This window comes from Mizuhopecten yessoensis, unplaced genomic scaffold (assembly GCF_002113885.1).
Source record: "Mizuhopecten yessoensis strain PY_sf001 unplaced genomic scaffold, ASM211388v2 scaffold11083, whole genome shotgun sequence".
Classification (NCBI taxonomy): Eukaryota; Metazoa; Mollusca; class Bivalvia; order Pectinida; family Pectinidae; genus Mizuhopecten; species Mizuhopecten yessoensis.
In genome coordinates, this window is record NW_018408871.1 from 144,588 (window position 1) to 163,986 (window position 19,399).

General features: G+C 35.9%; 1 protein-coding gene across 6 annotated transcripts; it reads right to left on the reverse strand.

Annotated features, from left to right (window-relative positions):
• Window positions 1-179: 179 nt before the first annotated feature.
• LOC110465495 (LMBR1 domain-containing protein 2-like) lies at window positions 180-18,951 on the reverse strand. 6 transcript variants are annotated; one of them, XM_021521343.1, is made up of 16 exons: window positions 18,842-18,951; window positions 16,474-16,711; window positions 15,430-15,701; window positions 14,889-15,056; window positions 13,819-14,029; window positions 13,132-13,206; window positions 11,861-11,872; window positions 9,813-10,101; window positions 7,119-7,300; window positions 6,635-6,768; window positions 5,922-6,030; window positions 4,985-5,186; window positions 4,342-4,476; window positions 3,780-3,803; window positions 2,896-2,937; window positions 180-957 (listed from the first exon to the last, which is right to left on the reverse strand). In XM_021521343.1, exons 2-16 carry the CDS (start codon window positions 16,645-16,647, stop codon window positions 731-733), a joined length of 2,256 nt encoding a protein of 751 aa, XP_021377018.1. In that variant the 5' UTR covers window positions 16,648-16,711; window positions 18,842-18,951; the 3' UTR covers window positions 180-730. The 6 variants fall into 6 exon arrangements, with proteins under 6 accessions (XP_021377018.1, XP_021377020.1, XP_021377021.1 ...); XM_021521345.1 differs by lacking the exon at window positions 11,861-11,872; XM_021521346.1 differs by lacking the exon at window positions 3,780-3,803.
• Window positions 18,952-19,399: the final 448 nt, after the last annotated feature.

Below are 19,399 nucleotides of genomic sequence, written 5' to 3' on the forward strand. Positions count from 1 at the left end.
GTCACACAAAGATGTCTACATTTATACAATATTTCAGCACGCCTGGAGTCAGTGAAATCTTCATTTTTCTATTTTTCATGCCCAGGTAGGGTAATCCTGAGTCAATCACAACCAAATATTGTTACAATTTGAAGTCACTTTAAACCATTTTGGAACAAAGTGACCGAAAACGTGTCATCATCCAAGGTCAAGCTGACATTACACTGTAACCAGGTCAAGCTGACCTTACACTTAACCAGGTCAAGCTGACCTTTTACTGTAACCAGGTTGACTGACCTTACACTGTAACCCGATTTAAGCTGACCTTACACTGTAACCAGGTCAAGCTGACCTTACACTGTAACAAGGTCAAGCTGACCTTACACTGTAACCAGGTCAAGCTGACCTTACACTGTAACCAGGTCAAGCTGACCTTACACTGTTACCAGGTCAAGCTGACCTTACACTGTTACCAGGTAAAGCTGACCTTACACTGTAACCAGGTCAAGCTGACCTACACAAGCTTCCTGTATGGGGTGTATGTCCTTCACGAATGACAACAATTTCATTTCAAGTTTATTACACAATCAATTATGATTTCTGATCAAATGGAATGTGACATAAATTCTGGGTTAGATGTTCATGAAAACAAAATTTCACAAATATCGTCAGTATTGCTTCACTAAAGGGATATAGCGAAGGAGTTACTATGTATATAAAGTTATAAATAATCACGCTCCTAAATGCCTTGTTATACATCATCAAATATCCCCTTTGGAGGACGCGAGAATGACCTCTGTGAGCCGAACCGACTCGAATGTCCTGCAGCCTGGGACTGGTAGGACTGGTGCGTTTGGTTGTTGCCCCGCCAATCATCCAGTACATCAGTTGTCTCCCCTGTATAGTCAATCGGCTCAGCCTGACGCAGGAGTTCTGTGCGATCATTCTCATCCGGGCTTCTTGGGACAGTCTGTTTAGCTACAAATCAAAACAGGATTGATGGATAAGATATGAACTCAATAGGTACTTAGTTAAGGTATCATTGAACATATAAATCATTGTTAATAATGCTTTCATTTCCAAACTATTCTCAGAAACATTTTAAATGACATTCTCCTATTGTGAACAACATGTGCTTCTTCAACCCTGGAATTTTAAATTATTCATATATCATTAGTTCAATTCACTACTATACATGAACAAGAAATATATTCTGTTATGGGCAAACAAATATTTCCATAAAAGCATTTATTTTTTATTTTTAATTTCAACATCAGAGACATAATCTCCAGAGTAGCAGACAGATAGACAGTGTGGTTACTGTTGGGTGCCCACATCTCTAATGCAGGGCCCCTAGTTATAATTTTGGTAAAAAGAAATTCTCACTGACAAATGCTCAATATCATACTTTACAAGTCCTTTGGAGAACAAATATGGAAATTAAAGTTTTCAAACACAATAATTTTCAGTGAGCGATGCTATGCATGAGGACACAAGTACAAACTAGCTTACTATTAAAGAAACCAGATATATAATAAATACAAATAAGTTTCTTTGTGGAAACGAAGATAGTCTGACAGTGATAAGTGTCCTGTTTGTCTCCACAAGGCTGAGTCTATTATTTGTATGGTATGTTTAAATGTGGTTGTGTTAACATCTGATTCCAATGTCAATTTTAAGAACTTGTTTCAAGGAAAATTTGATGGGCAGACGCCGCTGCACTGTTGATTAAGTACAAAGGCTCTTTGATTGCACAAGATGAGTTTAAAGAGTGAGAACATGTTGTTGTTTTATACCATTTTCACAAAGCCAACATTTTCACTTTCATATTCTAAAATTGATTCACATTAATTATTAGGGCAATTTGTTCGATTTTTTCACTGTGGTATGCTCATATTACTTCACATTAATATAACAATTTGTTGGAGTAAGTTAGGTATAAATCACGTATACAGATATACAGGTGTCTAGGTATGCACAAAATAAGAAAACCTCAAATCAACAAATGTGTGTGAAGCTTTAATTTACTCCAAAGTTTCTACGTGAAAACAGCTGATCTATGAGAAAAAGTGCAAGAAAAGGCAAACTGTGGAAGAGAGTGTAGATAATGGAAAACAAGGACAGGTTTATACACAAAGTACACTGGTATTGTCAGTGTACCATTTACTGGGAGAAGCTGAGGAACTCTGGGTAATTATATATATATATATAATTGGCTGGTTATATGTAATGAGTACACAGGGCTGTCATACTAAACAATGGAAATTGACTAATATACTTATTTGTAATTCTATTTCCACATTATCAAACTTTTGTTTACGATTCTCATAATCTGATATCAAATATATAGATCCTTGCTTATACAAATATTGACAATTGATTTGCGAGTTACTTAAGTAATATTTTTAAAAAAAATACACATATTTTCCAGAAATAATGTAAAAGTATCTTCAGGTGTCCTTATGGAATTTGATTCATGTCATTGTCAAAACAACGTGTCGTATGGAATCTCAAAGACATCGTTACATGCTGACTACAGATTGAATATTTTGATAATTCAGTAGGATGGAAAAGTGACAGAAACTTTTATATATAGATACATGTATGTATTGGCTATATTTCGATTGTAATATTTTTGAAATTCTATACCTAGAGACTTTGAAGCTAGGCTATTACCTGAAAACACTCATCATTCTTAATTTGCTACACTAAGCATGTTAGAAGCAGGAAAAAGGAATTAGCTTGGGAATAAATCTGTGTGATATAAAATTGAGATTAATATTAGTATATTTACGGGTTCAGATGTGAACAGGTCCCTAATATAATAAAGCTGTGAGATATATACTGTCTTTTGTTGATATTGAAGGCAAAGAGTTTCAATGTGTAAAGCTTGGGATATTGCATTTGTCCACAAACCTTCCATTTCCAAATCTAGATTTAAAATTTCCACATCTAGATCTAAAATTAAAACAAGACACGTTAGTTGTAGCTCAACCTTTCATCATATTAAAATTATATGTATGTGGGTGGGGGTGGGTTATACTGTGTGGCGGATCATGCTTAAAATACCATTTAGCCCACTTTGTTTTCATAACATAGAACATAGTCAAACCAGTTATCAAGCACCGAAGAAAATTCAATATGTAATAATTTAATTCAATGTAAGAGAGATATTATCCCAACATTGAAAACATAGATGAGAGATTCAAGGGGGAGCTAAGTCACAGCATGGTCAACAGAATGAGAGTAGGTAGGAATAAAGGTCACCCCAATGTGACCAGGTAATTAGTCATTTTCCTTATAAGGGGATTGAATCTGAGGATAGTTCAATTCCAAAAAAAAAAGATAGTGGTTTTTTTTACGAATTTTTCAATGAAGAGTGAATACTTTTATTATTTTGCTTCTCAATAAAATATCTGAGTATAATTGATTAATGCTTACAACATTTATACATTTGATACCAAATACAAGGTAACTTAACCATACCATAGTCATAAATGCCAACACACGCAGATATTTTATGTTCCAACTTTGCTTGTAAGCATCGACCTTGACCTTCAACCAAAGTCCCTCCCGACTTTAAGTTTATTATTATTTTATGACAGAATGATGATGCTTGTAAAGGACACTCCAATGTCAATGATGGGGAATAAAACGAACAAATTAAGTTACTATGGCAACACAATGAAAAGCTAAGCATGCTGTGATTAAGACTACCAAAAAAGCCAATCAACTTAAGTATTAGTGAAAGATTAATGAAATCAATAATTCCATCAAAACACTCCCTCCCTCTTACGTACCTTCATCCTTTTCTGGAACAGTTACTGAAATTTTTATAATTTGTTTCGGATTTTTCTCTTTTGAATTGAAGTAGCACTTGGTGATAATATTGTTATGTGAAGTTAGAGGTCATGCAAATGTTTATATCAAACCTTAAGTAAGATCAGGTATAGCTAAGCCAAGAGAATCTTAGTGGACAGGTAAGTGAATGAGAAGTTGTCAAATTATGTCATACAATATAATGATAGTAGAATGTTAAATAAAGTAAAGAAAGATTCCTTAAGAACCAACATCCAATAAGATGACATGTATCATCTCTATATATAGTTAGTAGAATGGTCACATTTCATCTACCTGTATATGTACCTACAACAGGTGTGGCAAAAGTTCACCTGTTACTGTACTTAGAAAATGAAAGTATACATCCGCACTAGGAACTTAAAAATCATTCCAAACAAAAACAAAACAATCACAATCTGACAAATGAATTAAAAACAAAATATCTACATGTAAATATATACAAATGCAGTCACATGACACCTACACCATTCCAATCCTGTCAGAATCCCTGTAATATCATACCTCGTCGTGAGTATCCATCCTGTTCCACTCCGTTACCACGTGGCGTTGCACGATCACTGGACCCGTCGCCAAACTTTTCTGTCCACTGGCGCCGCCTAGCTTCTCCTTCAGCCTTTCTTTCTACACGCCGACGTTCTGTACAGACATAAATAATCAACTTCTATCTTTGTACAGCAACAACATTCAATAATGTACATTTTAGTCCAGGCTTCCAAGAACGATACCTAAAAGTCACCCCTTTATAATCAGGGCTGCTTTCATTAATTGCGATCCAAACGGTTGAACCGGTTGAACCAGAGTTGTTCGTTTATGAAATAAGGTCAGACCTAGTAATCTGATGCTGCTTTCATGCGAGCCTTGACAAAGCCTTGCAAGGCCTGCATAAACTTTTGCAGGTCCGCCAGGATCTATACCAAAAATTTCACATTTAAAAACAGACGAACCGGTTGTTCCGCATAAACGAACAGTTCCCAGGGTTATTCCGGATTTTAATATATACCTATATAAGGAAGTAGAGGGATGTAATGGGGCACTCTTTCAACTGACAACATAAAAGTGGTAGGGTTTAAAATAATTGTAAAAATTTGCTAAGTGGGCCTGGGGGAAAATATTGGGTTGTAAAAGAACATGGAGGCTATCTTACCTCTTCGAATGATCTCACGTCCCTCATCTACAAATTCCTGTGTCATGTCGTCGTCCCCGATGAACTGTGAGAACCCGAGGAACTGTAAGATGCGTGATCCCAGACTGAAGTATGTACAGATACACAGCAATACGATGGCGATGGGGAAATAGATGTTGAATCCGTCCGACACGAACGATATCACATCCATATGTCCCATGATCTGAAAACATAATGATACCATTCATACAACAAGCAAAGGTACCGCAGTTGAAAACAGAATTTGAGCCGTAATATCACAACTCATCTAACGAATGCTCAAAACTAGGACAGAGTGTTTTCCAAAGTTCCATTCTTTATTAGGCGGCTGAATGATTTCTGGATATTCTTTGGAAGTGCAATGATGATACGGAGTCCTCTTAGTTAAAGCTTATAATATATTAAATATATGTTAAATAATTATGTATTGTATGTGCTATCCAGTGTCAGAGTTACAATTGAACAATACATTTAACAAACTTTAAGTTGTCGTTAGACAAGTTTTCCTAGTCCTCCAATAGTCCTTATATGATCATACAGCATTTTATGATACATTACATGTACCTGGGTTGGTAGAATTATCAGGCAGCCTTTATCAGAGTGTGACAGTGCCTAGGGTCATCCCAAGGGTATCAATGTCACCCGAGGCTAACTATGGTGTTGACTAATGATAATGATAAATCCGTACCCACTCCCGAGGGCAAAAATGGCGCAAATTACACAGCAGCAAAAAAATCCCGGTATTCAGTATATGAACTGGTAGGCACAGAATGAGGATATAATCATATTTGAGAGAAAAAAGTTGAAAAATTCTTGTAAACAGTCGAAATATTTATAAAAAGAACAGTAAGTTATGTCAAGGACCTTCTCTGTGGAATAACATAAGAACTAACGCCTGTGACTTGTAACAAGGCCGTACCTCAGTATAGGACGTCTCCTCCAGGTTGGCTCTATAGGTGATGTGACTGTCCAGGTGAATGAGACCAAGGAAGTTGAGACACAACGGAGGTGTGAGTCGACACAGCATCCTATCATCACAACACTCACCGTTAGTCAAACATTTAAACAGTGTTAATCCACCAAATGATTTATTCTAGCTATATACAAAATAATCTAGACAACCAAGTTTCCGTTGTTCATGGATAAGTACATTTTCTTTTGCTGCTTCAAGCAATCAGTTTTACATACATATGACTGGTATCTCAAGAATCGTCAACCCTTCTCAGTTCAACATCTATATAGCTACTTTGAATAATGTTATTTAACCTGTACAAAATTTTAATTTAGCAGTTCTTTTTTAAAATCATTTATTTACAAGAATCACTAAATTGCAGAAGGAATGACCACATCCATGTGCTACATTGCACCTTCATATATATATTATATTATATTATACATGAGATATTTTTAGATACAATCATGTTTGCCAATTTACAAAATACATCACAAAATATAACATAGGTAACTTGTGTGAATAAAATGTGGAAATTTCATGTAATTTTTTTTATAAATTTTTCAAAGAGATCAAACTTTGCTGTATGCTTGTTCGTCGTCTTGTGAGGATTTAATGATAGCGTTATGTTTATAAGGCAACAGATCAGGGTGTGGTGAAGGTCTGGTTCGTAAACTTACATGCCAGTAAACACCAGACTGTACTCGTCAGTCTGGTGATGAGGGGCTATGTAGTAAAAGTTCAGGATACGGATCTGGAACACGCTGTAGTACGCACAGAAACACAAGTACGCTATCGTAATGATAGACGCTAACTGAAATGGAAAACAAAATATCAAGAATGACAAAAATTCTTGTTTCTAAAATATAATCTCTTCAACAGAAAACATATTTTTTTTTAAACCAAGAAATTTTCATTTTTTTTTTTTTATAGAAATCAAAAGGTTAAATGAGATGAAATTTAAATATATAGAAATTTTGCTTTCATTAATTTTGTTGATGGTTGTGCTTATGTGATATTATAGAAGTGGCAAGATAAGTTAATCATGGAACATGTATAGTTTGACTGCTCATCAACACAATAAGGTCATTTAGAGCTATTACACATAGCAGCAGAAGTGAAATAACAGCATTAAAATTAGCTATGGCACAGTTTCAAACTCACCTCTATATATACATAATCATAATTCTGTTTGGCAAGATCTATGAAGACAGCAAACAGGGACAAGACAGGCTCCTTGATGAAGAAGAGACACTCGGACCAGACAACCATGAACGACAGAACTGTGAGGAGCACGGCCAGGATCCGGCGGAACCATGGCCGCAGCAGACACTTCCAGTACCACTCTGGTAAAACATAAACAAAACAAATGGTCAGATCAAAATACACAGCGGAACCATGGTCGCAGCAGATACTTCCAATACCACTCAGGTAAAACATAAACACAACAAATGGTCAGATCAAAATACACAGCGGAACCATGGCCGCAGCAGACACTTCCAGTACCACTCTGGTAAAACATAAACACAACAAATGGTCAGATCAAAATACACAGCGGAACCATGGCCGCAGCAGATACTTCCAGTACCACTCAGGTAAAACATAAACACAACAAATGGTCAGATCAAAATACACAGCGGAACCATGGTCGCAGCAGATACTTCCAATACCACTCAGGTAAAACATAAACACAACAAATGGTCAGATCAAAATACACAGCGGAACCATGGCCGCAGCAGACACTTCCAGTACCACTCTGGTAAAACATAAACACAACAAATGGTCAGATCAAAATACACAGCGGAACCATGGCCGCAGCAGATACTTCCAGTACCACTCAGGTAAAACATAAACACAACAAATGGTCAGATCAAAATACACAGCGGAACCATGGTCGCAGCAGATACTTCCAATACCACTCAGGTAAAACATAAACACAACAAATGGTCAGATCAAAATACACAGCGGAACCATGGCCGCAGCAGACACTTCCAGTACCACTCTGGTAAAACATAAACACAACAAATGGTCAGATCAAAATACACAGCGGAACCATGGCCGCAGCAGATACTTCCAGTACCACTCAGGTAAAACATAAACACAACAAATGGTCAGATCAAAATACACAGCGGAACCATGGTCGCAGCAGATACTTCCAATACCACTCAGGTAAAACATAAACACAACAAATGGTCAGATCAAAATACACAGCGGAACCATGGCCGCAGCAGACACTTCCAGTACCACTCTGGTAAAACATTAACACAACAATATGGTCAGATCAAAATACACAGCGGAACCATGGCCGCAGCAGATATACCAGTACCACTCTGGATAAACACAACAAATGGTCAGATAAAAAATACACAGCGGAACCATGGCCACAGCAGACACTTCCAGTACCACTCTGGTAAAACATAAACACAACAAATGGTCAGATCAAAATACACAGCGGAACCATGGCCGCAGCAGATATACCAGTACCACTCTGGATAAACACAACAAATGGTCAGATAAAAAATACACAGCGGAACCATGGCCACAGCAGACACTTCCAGTACCACTCTGGTAAAACATAAACACAACAAATGGTCAGATCAAAATACACAGCGGAACCATGGCCGCAGCAGATATACCAGTACCACTCTGGATAAACACAACAAATGGTCAGATAAAAAATACACAGCGGAACCATGGCCACAGCAGACACTTCCAGTACCACTCTGGTAAAACATAAACACAACAAATGGTCAGATCAAAATACACAGCGGAACCATGGTCGCAGCAGATATACCAGTACCACTCTGGATAAACACAACAAATGGTCAGATCAAAATACACAGCGGAACCATGGTCGCAGCAGATATACCAGTACCACTCTGGATAAACACAACAAATGGTCAGATCAAAATACACAGCGGAACCATGGTCGCAGCAGATATACCAGTACCACTCTGGATAAACACAACAAATGGTCAGATCAAAATACACAGCGGAACCATGGTCGCAGCAGATATACCAGTACCACTCTGGATAAACACAACAAATGGTCAGATCAAAAATACACTTAATCATATTGATTTCTTGTAAATTGTTTTTCATTTATGTAGGTCACATAAATTTAACGACCCACTCGAATTAATATAAGTGTTATTTTATTGTAAGATTACATCATTTACCAGCCCTAAAACAATCCATGAGGAATTATATCACAGAACACTGTCCTTCTATAAATATTCACTCTATAGTTAAACCTAGATATAATGCCCTTCATTACTTCCGCCTTTTTAATCCGAAAGCCCTACACAACACCTAAACTTTGCTATACAAATGGTGACAGTATAATGAGGTGTTTCCTGAATTCTCTAAATCAGTATTATACAGCATGTGAATGCATCCACACAAGCCTGATGGATTACTGTATATAATCATATACTTGTCAGTGATATGGGTTGTTTTGCAGGTGTGATACTGCCAGTAACTGCTAGTACGGCCATATCCTGACCCAATCCATATCTGCCCAGCTCACGCCATATCTGCACGGCATGCGCCATATCCGTACAGCATAAGCCATATCCTTTAAATTAACTTCTGGTTGAAACACTTTTCAGAAAAATCACACCTCAAACTGGTAGTGTACATACTGTGTATCTGTCTGTGTATGCTATTCTGTTCATGGTGTTTTATTTAAGGTAGAATGTGATTGTAGTTAAGCTCAAGAAATATCAATTTTCTGCCAGTTTTATGTGCTATTGCTTATACTTTAGATGTTATAGAGCAGTATACGATAAGAAAGGTTACCATATAACCTCTAATTACTAGACTAGTGTGGTCCTGGATCCTTGTGTTACTACCTACCTACAGTGGGAGTGTAGACACTGCTCCACAGACCACTAGTTGTGCGCCCATTAGAGCTGAGGAAGATGCGGTCAGTCTTGCCCTCATTACTAGAGATGTTCTCCAGCTCGTAAGCCTTAGACATAAGGTTGTTCCACTGAGCCTGTGTACGATGGTTTGTCTGGGTTGCCTGGATCACATGCTTGTGGAGCCGCACCAGCGTTTTCTCACTTGGCACATCCTGTGGCTTGTTGAAATCCTCGTAGTCATCATTGTTCGAGCATACATTCTGTCTGAGGGAATCTGGACACTGGAAAAACACATTGATGTTAAAGAAAAATGAACTGCATTGAAACACATTGACAATAAAACTGCCTCTATGTTGTTTGCTGTAAGCAATACGGGTATTCTAAATCACCAGTAGATATTTTAGAAATCATAATATCTAGGAATAATAATACAGTTGGTAATACCTGGGTAAATGCAAATTTACATCATTCTTTTGTTAACTTGTTTATGTGTGTCAATTCAGTATGAAATTTTCACTATCGTATTGATTTTGTGTTTTTGTCTGTAAATGTTGCTTGTTAATAAGTGTTGAATTGGCTAAATCACCTTACTATCGAAATAACAATATACGCAGAATTTAAATTGAGGATATACAGTCACATATGACTGTTTACAATATATATCCAATAGTTTGAGCTTTTCTATCTACAAGCTTCAAGAGTGGAATATATCTGAGAACAAACTCACAAGGTAAGTTATAAATGTAAAATTATCACTATCTGGTTTATCACACAACCCATTGATCAAAACAACAAAAATTAAAGTACCAAGCACATCCTTTTGCTTCAGGAGAAAATCTGATGTATGGTGTAATATCATAATGAAAGTGTGTTTGCAAAACTGTGACCTCATGCTGCATGATGTCATTATATTATAATTACTCACCGTGAAATTTTCACAAAAATAATTTAGGAGGTAAAAGTGGTGGAATATAGCAGTGAACAGTTATGGAATCAATAGTGTTAATTATCAAAAGTAACGATCAAATTTGAAACTCGGAAAACTATGCAGAACATATAAAGAGCCGTCAAAGATCTACCACCAAAACCCAAACCTTAAATTACATAATACAACCTACATACGTGAGCACATAACGGACAGATTTATGTATTCTTCAAAAATTGTGTACCCTTTAACTTGAGAATCAGTGGAACTGGCAGACGATCACCAAATCATGCTCTACTAGGAAAAACAAAAGTTGGGTCAATCTACACAGGGAACTATGACAGACAGGAGTTTTATTCACGTCTACTTTATACTCCATATCTAGTAGAGCAAGAGTTGCAGTTCTTGTGCATAGCACACTGTGACTAACTTATCATGTGAAAGCATATTCTCAAAGTTACCTTGTTCACTGTTTTAAGTTATGCATTTGACAAGATATCATGACAAACAGAAATTATATTATATATAATTATATATATATTATAAAAAGAAAAATTCTCAACAACGAGTCTTTAGTACTTTCATCTCTTCTAGGAGATTCTTCAGACTGTATATTAAAGTATATATATATATATGCTTCCACAATGTTTTTAGTCTATATGTTTCCACAATATTTTAGTCTATATTCTTCCATAGTGTTTTTAGTCTTTGTGCTTCCACAATGTTTTTCAGGGAGTATAACATGTGAAGAATTATCTGTACACACAAGCATATTATCATATTATGACATCATAGAATGGTAACAATGATATTGGCTCAATTGACATAAAAGATATACTATTACTGAGACATGGTTGATTTTGTATGTACAATGCAGATAATGTAAGTTCAATCCATTTTCTTAAAGTGTACAGTACACCTGTAGAATTTTAAAAAATACAAACTGTTTGAATCAACTGCTAATATCTCAAGTTTTTCTAAAACCAAGATTAAGATCTAAAATGATCATGATCTGATAAGACCAAGATCCAAAAAGACTCAGATCTATTGTCACTAATCTAGCGCCCTCTAAAACAAGAGTACTTTAACCAGACACCGAACCACCACTACTTTACCAGTATGTCTCCCTGTGGACAGAAGGCAGGTGTTAGTATATCCAAACATTGGTTCACTATACATTGTTAATACAGTTATTGTGTGAGATTATACACTACAGGAACCATTAAGTAAAATAAAATTCAAGATGGACTGCAACTCAATACTTTCCTTAATTTTCAACTTGTTTTTTTACTTCAATTTCAATTCAATCATGGAACAAAGCAGCTTAAATTTAGTATTTGACACTACTACTTTGTCAGTAGGGCATCGTAAGTGTTCTTTTAAAAGACATTTTAATTTTATCTATGCAAAATGTTCTCCAAATACAAATTTGAAAAAATATCAATTACGTTGTTCAAGTGAAAATTTTAACAGAAAACCATTATTTGCCCAATAATTAAACTAAAATTTACTGTAAAGGATTTTCTTTTAGGAAATATGTTATTTTCTAGAAATAGCATCACTTGTCAGAAAGAAAGGGTTGATGTGTTAAAATACTGACTCAGTCGTTAATACTGAAGATTTAGCCACTGAAATGTAATTCTAAATGTTACTTACAATGCTAACAATTCCATTCTATTATCATTTAATGTAAAAAAACATATAATCAGACCATTCTATTATCATTTAATGTAAAAAAACATATAATCAGAGTTTCTTTTACTTGATAAATCTGTGAGTGAAACATAGGTCTAATTCCCATTTTTCTTGAAAAAAGATTGCCAAAATAATGAAAGCTTACTTCATTAAACTTAACATAAAACCTTAAAGGCAATGAAACAGTCTAGGTATATACCAGGTCCATATGGAATAATATGACATTTTTTTACTTAAAATACTGACAAAAGTTAGTAACACTGACTCAGACTTTCATTCACTTTGACTGGCTTACCTTCACCTTGACTCAGACTTACATTCACTTTGACTTAAGACTTACATTCACTTTGACTCAGACTTACCTTCACCTTGACTCAGACTTACATTCACTTTGACTCAGGCTTACATTCACCTTGACTCAGACTTACATTCAATTTGACTCAGACTTACATTCAATTTGACTCAGACTTACATTCACTTTGACTCAGACTTAAGTTTGCCTTGACTCAGACTTACATTCACCTTGACTCAGACTTACAATCACCTTGATCCAAATTGACTTTGACTGAGGCTTATTGTGACCCTGACTCAGTTTACCTATCAGAACAGAGATTTTAACTCAAATTTGCAATAACCTAGATTAGATTTCAGACTTAGGACTGCATTCACTTCAAGTCAGTCCATCACTCACCTTGAGCAGTATCGTGTCCATGTGCTTCCTCAGCGGGTGGTTGTATCGGATTTTTTCAGACACCTGCTTGATTTCCTTTGAAAAAGATCACACAAATAGAAAACATTAATCTTAATTCAAACCATGACATATGATAAAGCATGACTGGACAGGTGAATAAAGCAGATATGATATTGTATAAAACATGATAATTTGTTTCATGATATAAAAATGAATTTTAAGCTTCCTGTTTGAAGTTCTTATAGCAGGTTTTTATCTTAATCTTCTGAAGTTCTGCTGGAAATGATGCAAATATGTCTTCGTTTTAGTACATTTACCATTATAAATTTAATATTTGTGAATGCATCTTTTTTTTCTTTCTTTTCTTCCCTCCATTTTAACTTGTTTTAATTGTAACAGGTGAGATGAAACCTTTGGTCTAGTTGGACCAACAAAGGACAAATGCCATAGCCTTATTTGCAGAGTATAGCACCCTAAGAACATATGAAAATGAAACGACCAATATTGTTTGGAGTTTCTGCTCATGAAGTTGTCTCATGAGATTTTCTGGAAAAGCCCTACCAAATGCTGCACCATTTCAATCTCTTGTTTGTTCTGGAGCTTTCAAATTTTGCTTTTATTGTTGCGGGTGTTTTAGAATTTCCATTATAAACTGAAACAGCGTCATCATGTGTCAGTTAAACCTACATCTAGTACATCCTCGAGGTTTTCCTCTGCCTCAGTCTTCTCCGTGCTCAGTTTGGCAATCTTAAACTGAGTCCGCTGTAAGGTGTAGACTGTCTTCCCGCTGTTCCAGATAGTTCTGGGAACCTCTACTAACCCGTAACCCAGCAACAGTACGAGGAGGAACAGTCCCCAGGTGTTACTGGCTGTAACTCCAATCACCTTCAGCTTCTCTCTGTGGAAGGTAGTTACGGCAATGTGAATGACAGTCACAGATATTACAGACCTTTTATTTATTTCATTTGGGCATAGCTATAGCACAGTTAACGTTAGGCCAGGACACTTTCACTGACCAGGTAGCTCAGTTTGATAGAAAAATAACAATCTGAAGTCCACAGTTTGAATTCTGGTGTAGCTCTGCTGAATTTTTACACCCAAAACATTGCTGTTGCTTATTTTTTATTTCATCTTTATATAATTTTTTCATATAAAGGTATGTTTTTCTTTTCAGAAAGATTTATTAAAGCTATATATAGTCATGCCAGAAAAAACCCACTTCAAATATGCAGTAACAGTTTTTGACAGTGCTACAGGGATCATTATTACAGTGTACACTCATGGTTAGCCAGTTGTGTGAGCTTAGTAGATTATGTTATACACATTAGCACTATACATATGCAAGACCACACACTTGTGTTTTTCTAACGAATCAGAAAGCACAAGTTTATTGCGTGGACGAATATATTCACGAGTGCGCGGAGCATATATACGTCCGCGCAATAAATGAGTGCTTTCTGATTCGTTAGAAAAACACAAATGTGTGGTCTTGCTTTTATCACATACCTTCCGTATTTTGTAGAGATCGATACAAAGATTTTATAAACTTTGATATTTTTTGCAAATACTGGGAACATTTCAGTTCGCCATGACAAGGGGATTCCTATAAAAAGTAGTTCCGGCTAGTAGGTAAATACAACATTCCGTATTGCACATGTGCAATACAGAACGCTGTATTTCATGGTCTGAAAATTGCTTGTATTACTATAACAATATAACAACTACAGAAAATCATTAATTTTAAGCCGACTGCTTACGCATCGATATGAAGATCCGGTCTGACAGCCACATAGATGAGGCAGACACCGAAGATGAGAAGGTAGGTGGCATAGTATATGATGTTCTCTATGATGGCTGTCTTGATCTTCCCGGCCACGCTGAAGTCCCCGGCCGTCGAGTAGGATTGCATCATAGGCAGTAGTAACCTAATAAACAGATAATTATAATACACCTCCTAATATGGACATGACTATAATACAATTCCTAATATGGGCATGATTATAATACAATTCCTAATATGGGCATGATTATAATACAATTCCTAATATGGGCATGATTATAATACAATTCCTAATATGGGCATGCATCATAAATGGCAAGTCAAAGCATCACTGTATAAGTTCTAATATGAGTGTGTACCAAAGGTAGTGGTAGTTTGGAAAACAAGTCTGAAATAAACTTTAATATAGATCACTACTTTAAAATTCCTTCTAAGACATGTTATGTTGAATCTTACAAGGTAACAATCTGTCATGTTGAGGTTTTACAAGGTGATAAACTGTTATGATGAAATCTTACCAGGTAAGGAACTGTGACGTCCAGTAAACTACATGCCACAGAGCTGGGAGGACGTCGTCAGGGACGTGACTGAGGGGTTGCTCACAGGGGCTAATAGACAGATGAAGTGCTTGGGCACCTGTTGGAGTGCCCAGAGTTGTTGAGTTTTCACCTGCTGGAGGACTGATGGGGGTCTCTGTGACATTGTCTATACCACTACTGTTTGGAGATCGTGCCGTGGTGGTAGACAGCTGAGGAGTTTGGTTATCCCTCAGGCATTGGCGATAAAACGTCTGAAAAGTTACATTATTGTGACATGTGGTTAGTAATGATTATTCACATTTCATACGATAAGGAACAAGTTAATCATTAAAATAATATTTTCAACATATCAAAATAAAATAACTGATTTTCATTACCGGTATCTTTATAAATGGATGTACAAAACAAGCAAGAGCTGATCAATAGTGATTTAATTCAATTGTAGCGTTATCAGCTGGAATTACTGTAGTGAATTCTTATTAAGATTTCTGGATTGTTGTAACTCACTAAATTTCACAAAATAGTTACTTATAAATGCATTTGTGCTTCAATTACAATGAACTTATAAAGGTGATTTGAAATATATGAATTGGTGATTGACTCTCTTCACTTAAGTAAAATGACATATTACACAAAACTTATCACTGTCTGATACTCCATCTCCAACTTTGTCCAATTAATATTCTGGGATGACAAAACTTTAATATTTTAGCACATGTTTATAATGAGCTCCAGGTGAGCTTAGAAATTATGGTTAAAATTCATTACCGTAGAGTTTGGAGTTCATATGACAATGCCTTGTCAAGGGACTTGTATATGACTTTTTTATTCATAAGAATTAACAGTAATAATTTGTGTTTGTAGGAGAAAGCACTGAGTATTTTTTTTTTTTATTGCTGGACCTCATTGCCAGAATTTATTTTATTCAAAATCTGAAAGAAAAAGCACAAACAATATGCTTCTCGATAAACTAATGATATTGAATAACATACTGGTATATAATCAACATAAAACTACACTTACTGAGGAAACATCTAAGGGGAGAACGAAGATTATCATAAAAGAGAAGTACCAAGCAACAAAAGTTGCTAATGTTACAAGGACATGCTGCTTCCTCAGATCTCCATAGCGATGAAGGAGAAATGCTGCAAGGCAACAAGTGCAGATAATCTCGACAACAAGAGGCCCGGCACTCATTTTGTTGGTTGAGGGTCACATGCACTCTTCAGATTTTTAACTTGCAGATCAATTATTAGAATACCTGAAAACGGATGGAAAAAATATTATTGAAATGACAACCAGTCTGTAATTAATGACTCTAAAGGCAAGAGTGCATAAATGAGCAGTGGGGACAGATTTTGCACTTAAGCATTAACTCATTCACCCCTAAATTTTCATAATGAACTTTTCTAACCATTGAATTGGAAGAGTTCAAATGTGTCTTCAGGGATGAATGAGTTAAAATGTTCTCCAGATCAGGGCTGAAACAGTGATGTTGGACATGTTAGTAAGATTTCAATACCTGACAAAAGAAACCAGGAGATTGTTATTTTGATGCTCATGATAAAACCTAGAGAATTCCAGGCATATCAGGAGAAATCACATATATATGAGTGTCCACACGAGGCTGTGCCGAGTGTTTGGCAACTTAAGAATCTGTCCTCGAGGGTAGAGATTCCCCTATCTTACCCCCTTGGGGGTGAATGATTCTTTTTCTCTTACCCTGCTTTCCAAATGTGTATCATATACACAATGTAATGATAACGTTACATGCTAAATTCATGGTTGACGTGACGTTGATTGATTGTTGACGTGACATCACTGTATTGTTGAAGTGACGTCATACCATTGTTATGAATAGGGGAATCTCTCCCCCCCCCCCCCCCCCCGTCTCAACCCTAGGGTGAGACAAGGAAAATCTCACACTTGTGAAAGTGCGGATACACTTGTCCAGGGTAAGAGAATAAATTGTGTAAGATGTGATTGTGTAAGTTAAATTATAGAATATCATTAATTGCTTTACATGTTAGTTTCTTATCTAAATATTTTGAAATCATGTGATACAATGTGTTTTATAGAGGTTCCCCCATGAGTGATGTTTGTTTACCTAACTCAAGTTATTTAATTTTTAAATTATATAAAGACAAAAGGTTCACTGGATGTCTTTTCCAATTTGAAAATAATCTAATGAGAGTTAGATAAACATAATAATCAATAGTCATGAGTTTGGAGACATTTTTATCGCACAAAGTTAAGATGTTATCTAGAAAACTATTTGTTTCTCTTGCGAATAAATCATTCCAGTTTCAGACCTATAGTGGTTGCAGGAGAAATACACACATTAAAACCATATAATAATAGATTTATATATGATGCTTTACAATACTGTTCTTACACAACATTTTTAATACTTATACCAGGGTTTGCCACTAACTTTCTATGACTATATATAGCAAGGTCCCGATCACTGGCACCTGCTTCACATATATCAAATTCTGGTTGATATGTAGGCAGTTACGCGTTATCACAAGGAGACAAACACAAACATATTGCAGCCTCCCAAAACACACACTCATACACTACACGCATTTGTCTTGCATACAGGGGATGCCTTCCTTAAATGACCATAGCTGTCTTTGGAGGACGTTAAACAATACCAAACCACACCAAAAAAAAAACGACCATCCAAATTTCGGGTAGACCTGCCAAAAAAGTGGCCATTCTGTTGACTTTTAACTTGAATGCTTTATAAACAACAAAAGTAACTATGTGACCAGTTCCTTGATAATGCACATCCTTATCCTAGTACAGACGTACTGATAACAATAGACAAAAATGTCCTATTTATTCACTGATCAAGATATGTCCACTTATAAGCACCTCCGATAAATGCATGTTTTATAATTTAAATTCCATAAAAAAAGGTTATGGAACAGAAGTCCAGTGGTTGATTAGACTTAAAAGTTAACTGACATGTACATTTGTTATCCTTTAAATGTCGTAATACGGCAACATTTCGGGATAACAGGGAACATTTTTAGTCAATATCAAAATTAGGAGGGCCATTCTCTGTAAAATTAAAAGAAAATTGGAACATGGAGCTCAATTTCAATTTTAATGGGTCAATGGCCCCCTCCAGGATTATCGCTGACGCTTATGTAAAAAAAAAGGTATACGACGTCATAGATTCACATCTACCTATGATGAATCAACACACCTGTGTCTTTGTTCATTGTCTTTCTTAAATACTTCAAATATATAACAGTCCTTTTAAAACACAACACAACCCCCTCCCTCTCTCTCTCTCTCTCTCAAAAAGCTAAATAACAGCAATATTGGATAAGGTGTGTCTGCTCTTGGTGATAGAAGACCAATGAAAAGGGAATCTTACGTCTTCACAATCGAATCAATCACTTGATGCGTTTACAACAAACCCAGAGACGTTGTTTTTCTTCAAACTTCATAATGAAATACGCTGACAGAGTGCCACATCTGTGCCAAACATTAATCTGACACTGACGTCATAAATATTGATCCACGTGCGCAAATACTAACAAAACATAGTCATTGAAACGTTTGTAATCTAAGGGTGAAATGGGGAGTTCTCTAACAAAATAAGAGAAAGCGGTGAGGAATTAAAAAGATACGGAGTTATTTTTAATCAGTTTAAGAGTACACTCTTATGGAGACATAACACAAAAAATATATTCAACTTACAGAAATGTAGCATTGTGTACATTCTTTCATCATACACCGACACGTGTGGCTTTAAAATAAACAACAAATCCATGTTTTCATGTGTTGTATGTTAAGTCAATAAGTGCATATTATAAACAATATATTTCTTTTAGGTATGTCAGGGATGTGTAGCGGATCAAACGTTGATGCCTGTAGCTATTAAACAAACAACAAAGCCATGTATTGACGATCTGTACTTAATAACTTAGAT

Excerpts from the sequence above, each read along its gene's own strand:
- LOC110465495 (XM_021521343.1), bottom strand. The coding sequence starts at position 16,647 with ATGAGTGCCGGGCCTCTTGTTGTCGAGATTATCTGCACTTGTTGCCTT. Across the intron at positions 15,702-16,473 it reads TCCCCTTAGATGTTTCCTCA|ACGTTTTATCGCCAATGCCT; the intron begins GTAAGTGTAGTT and ends GTAACTTTTCAG. Across the intron at positions 15,057-15,429 it reads ACGTCACAGTTCCTTACCTG|GTTACTACTGCCTATGATGC; the intron begins GTAAGATTTCAT and ends TCTGTTTATTAG.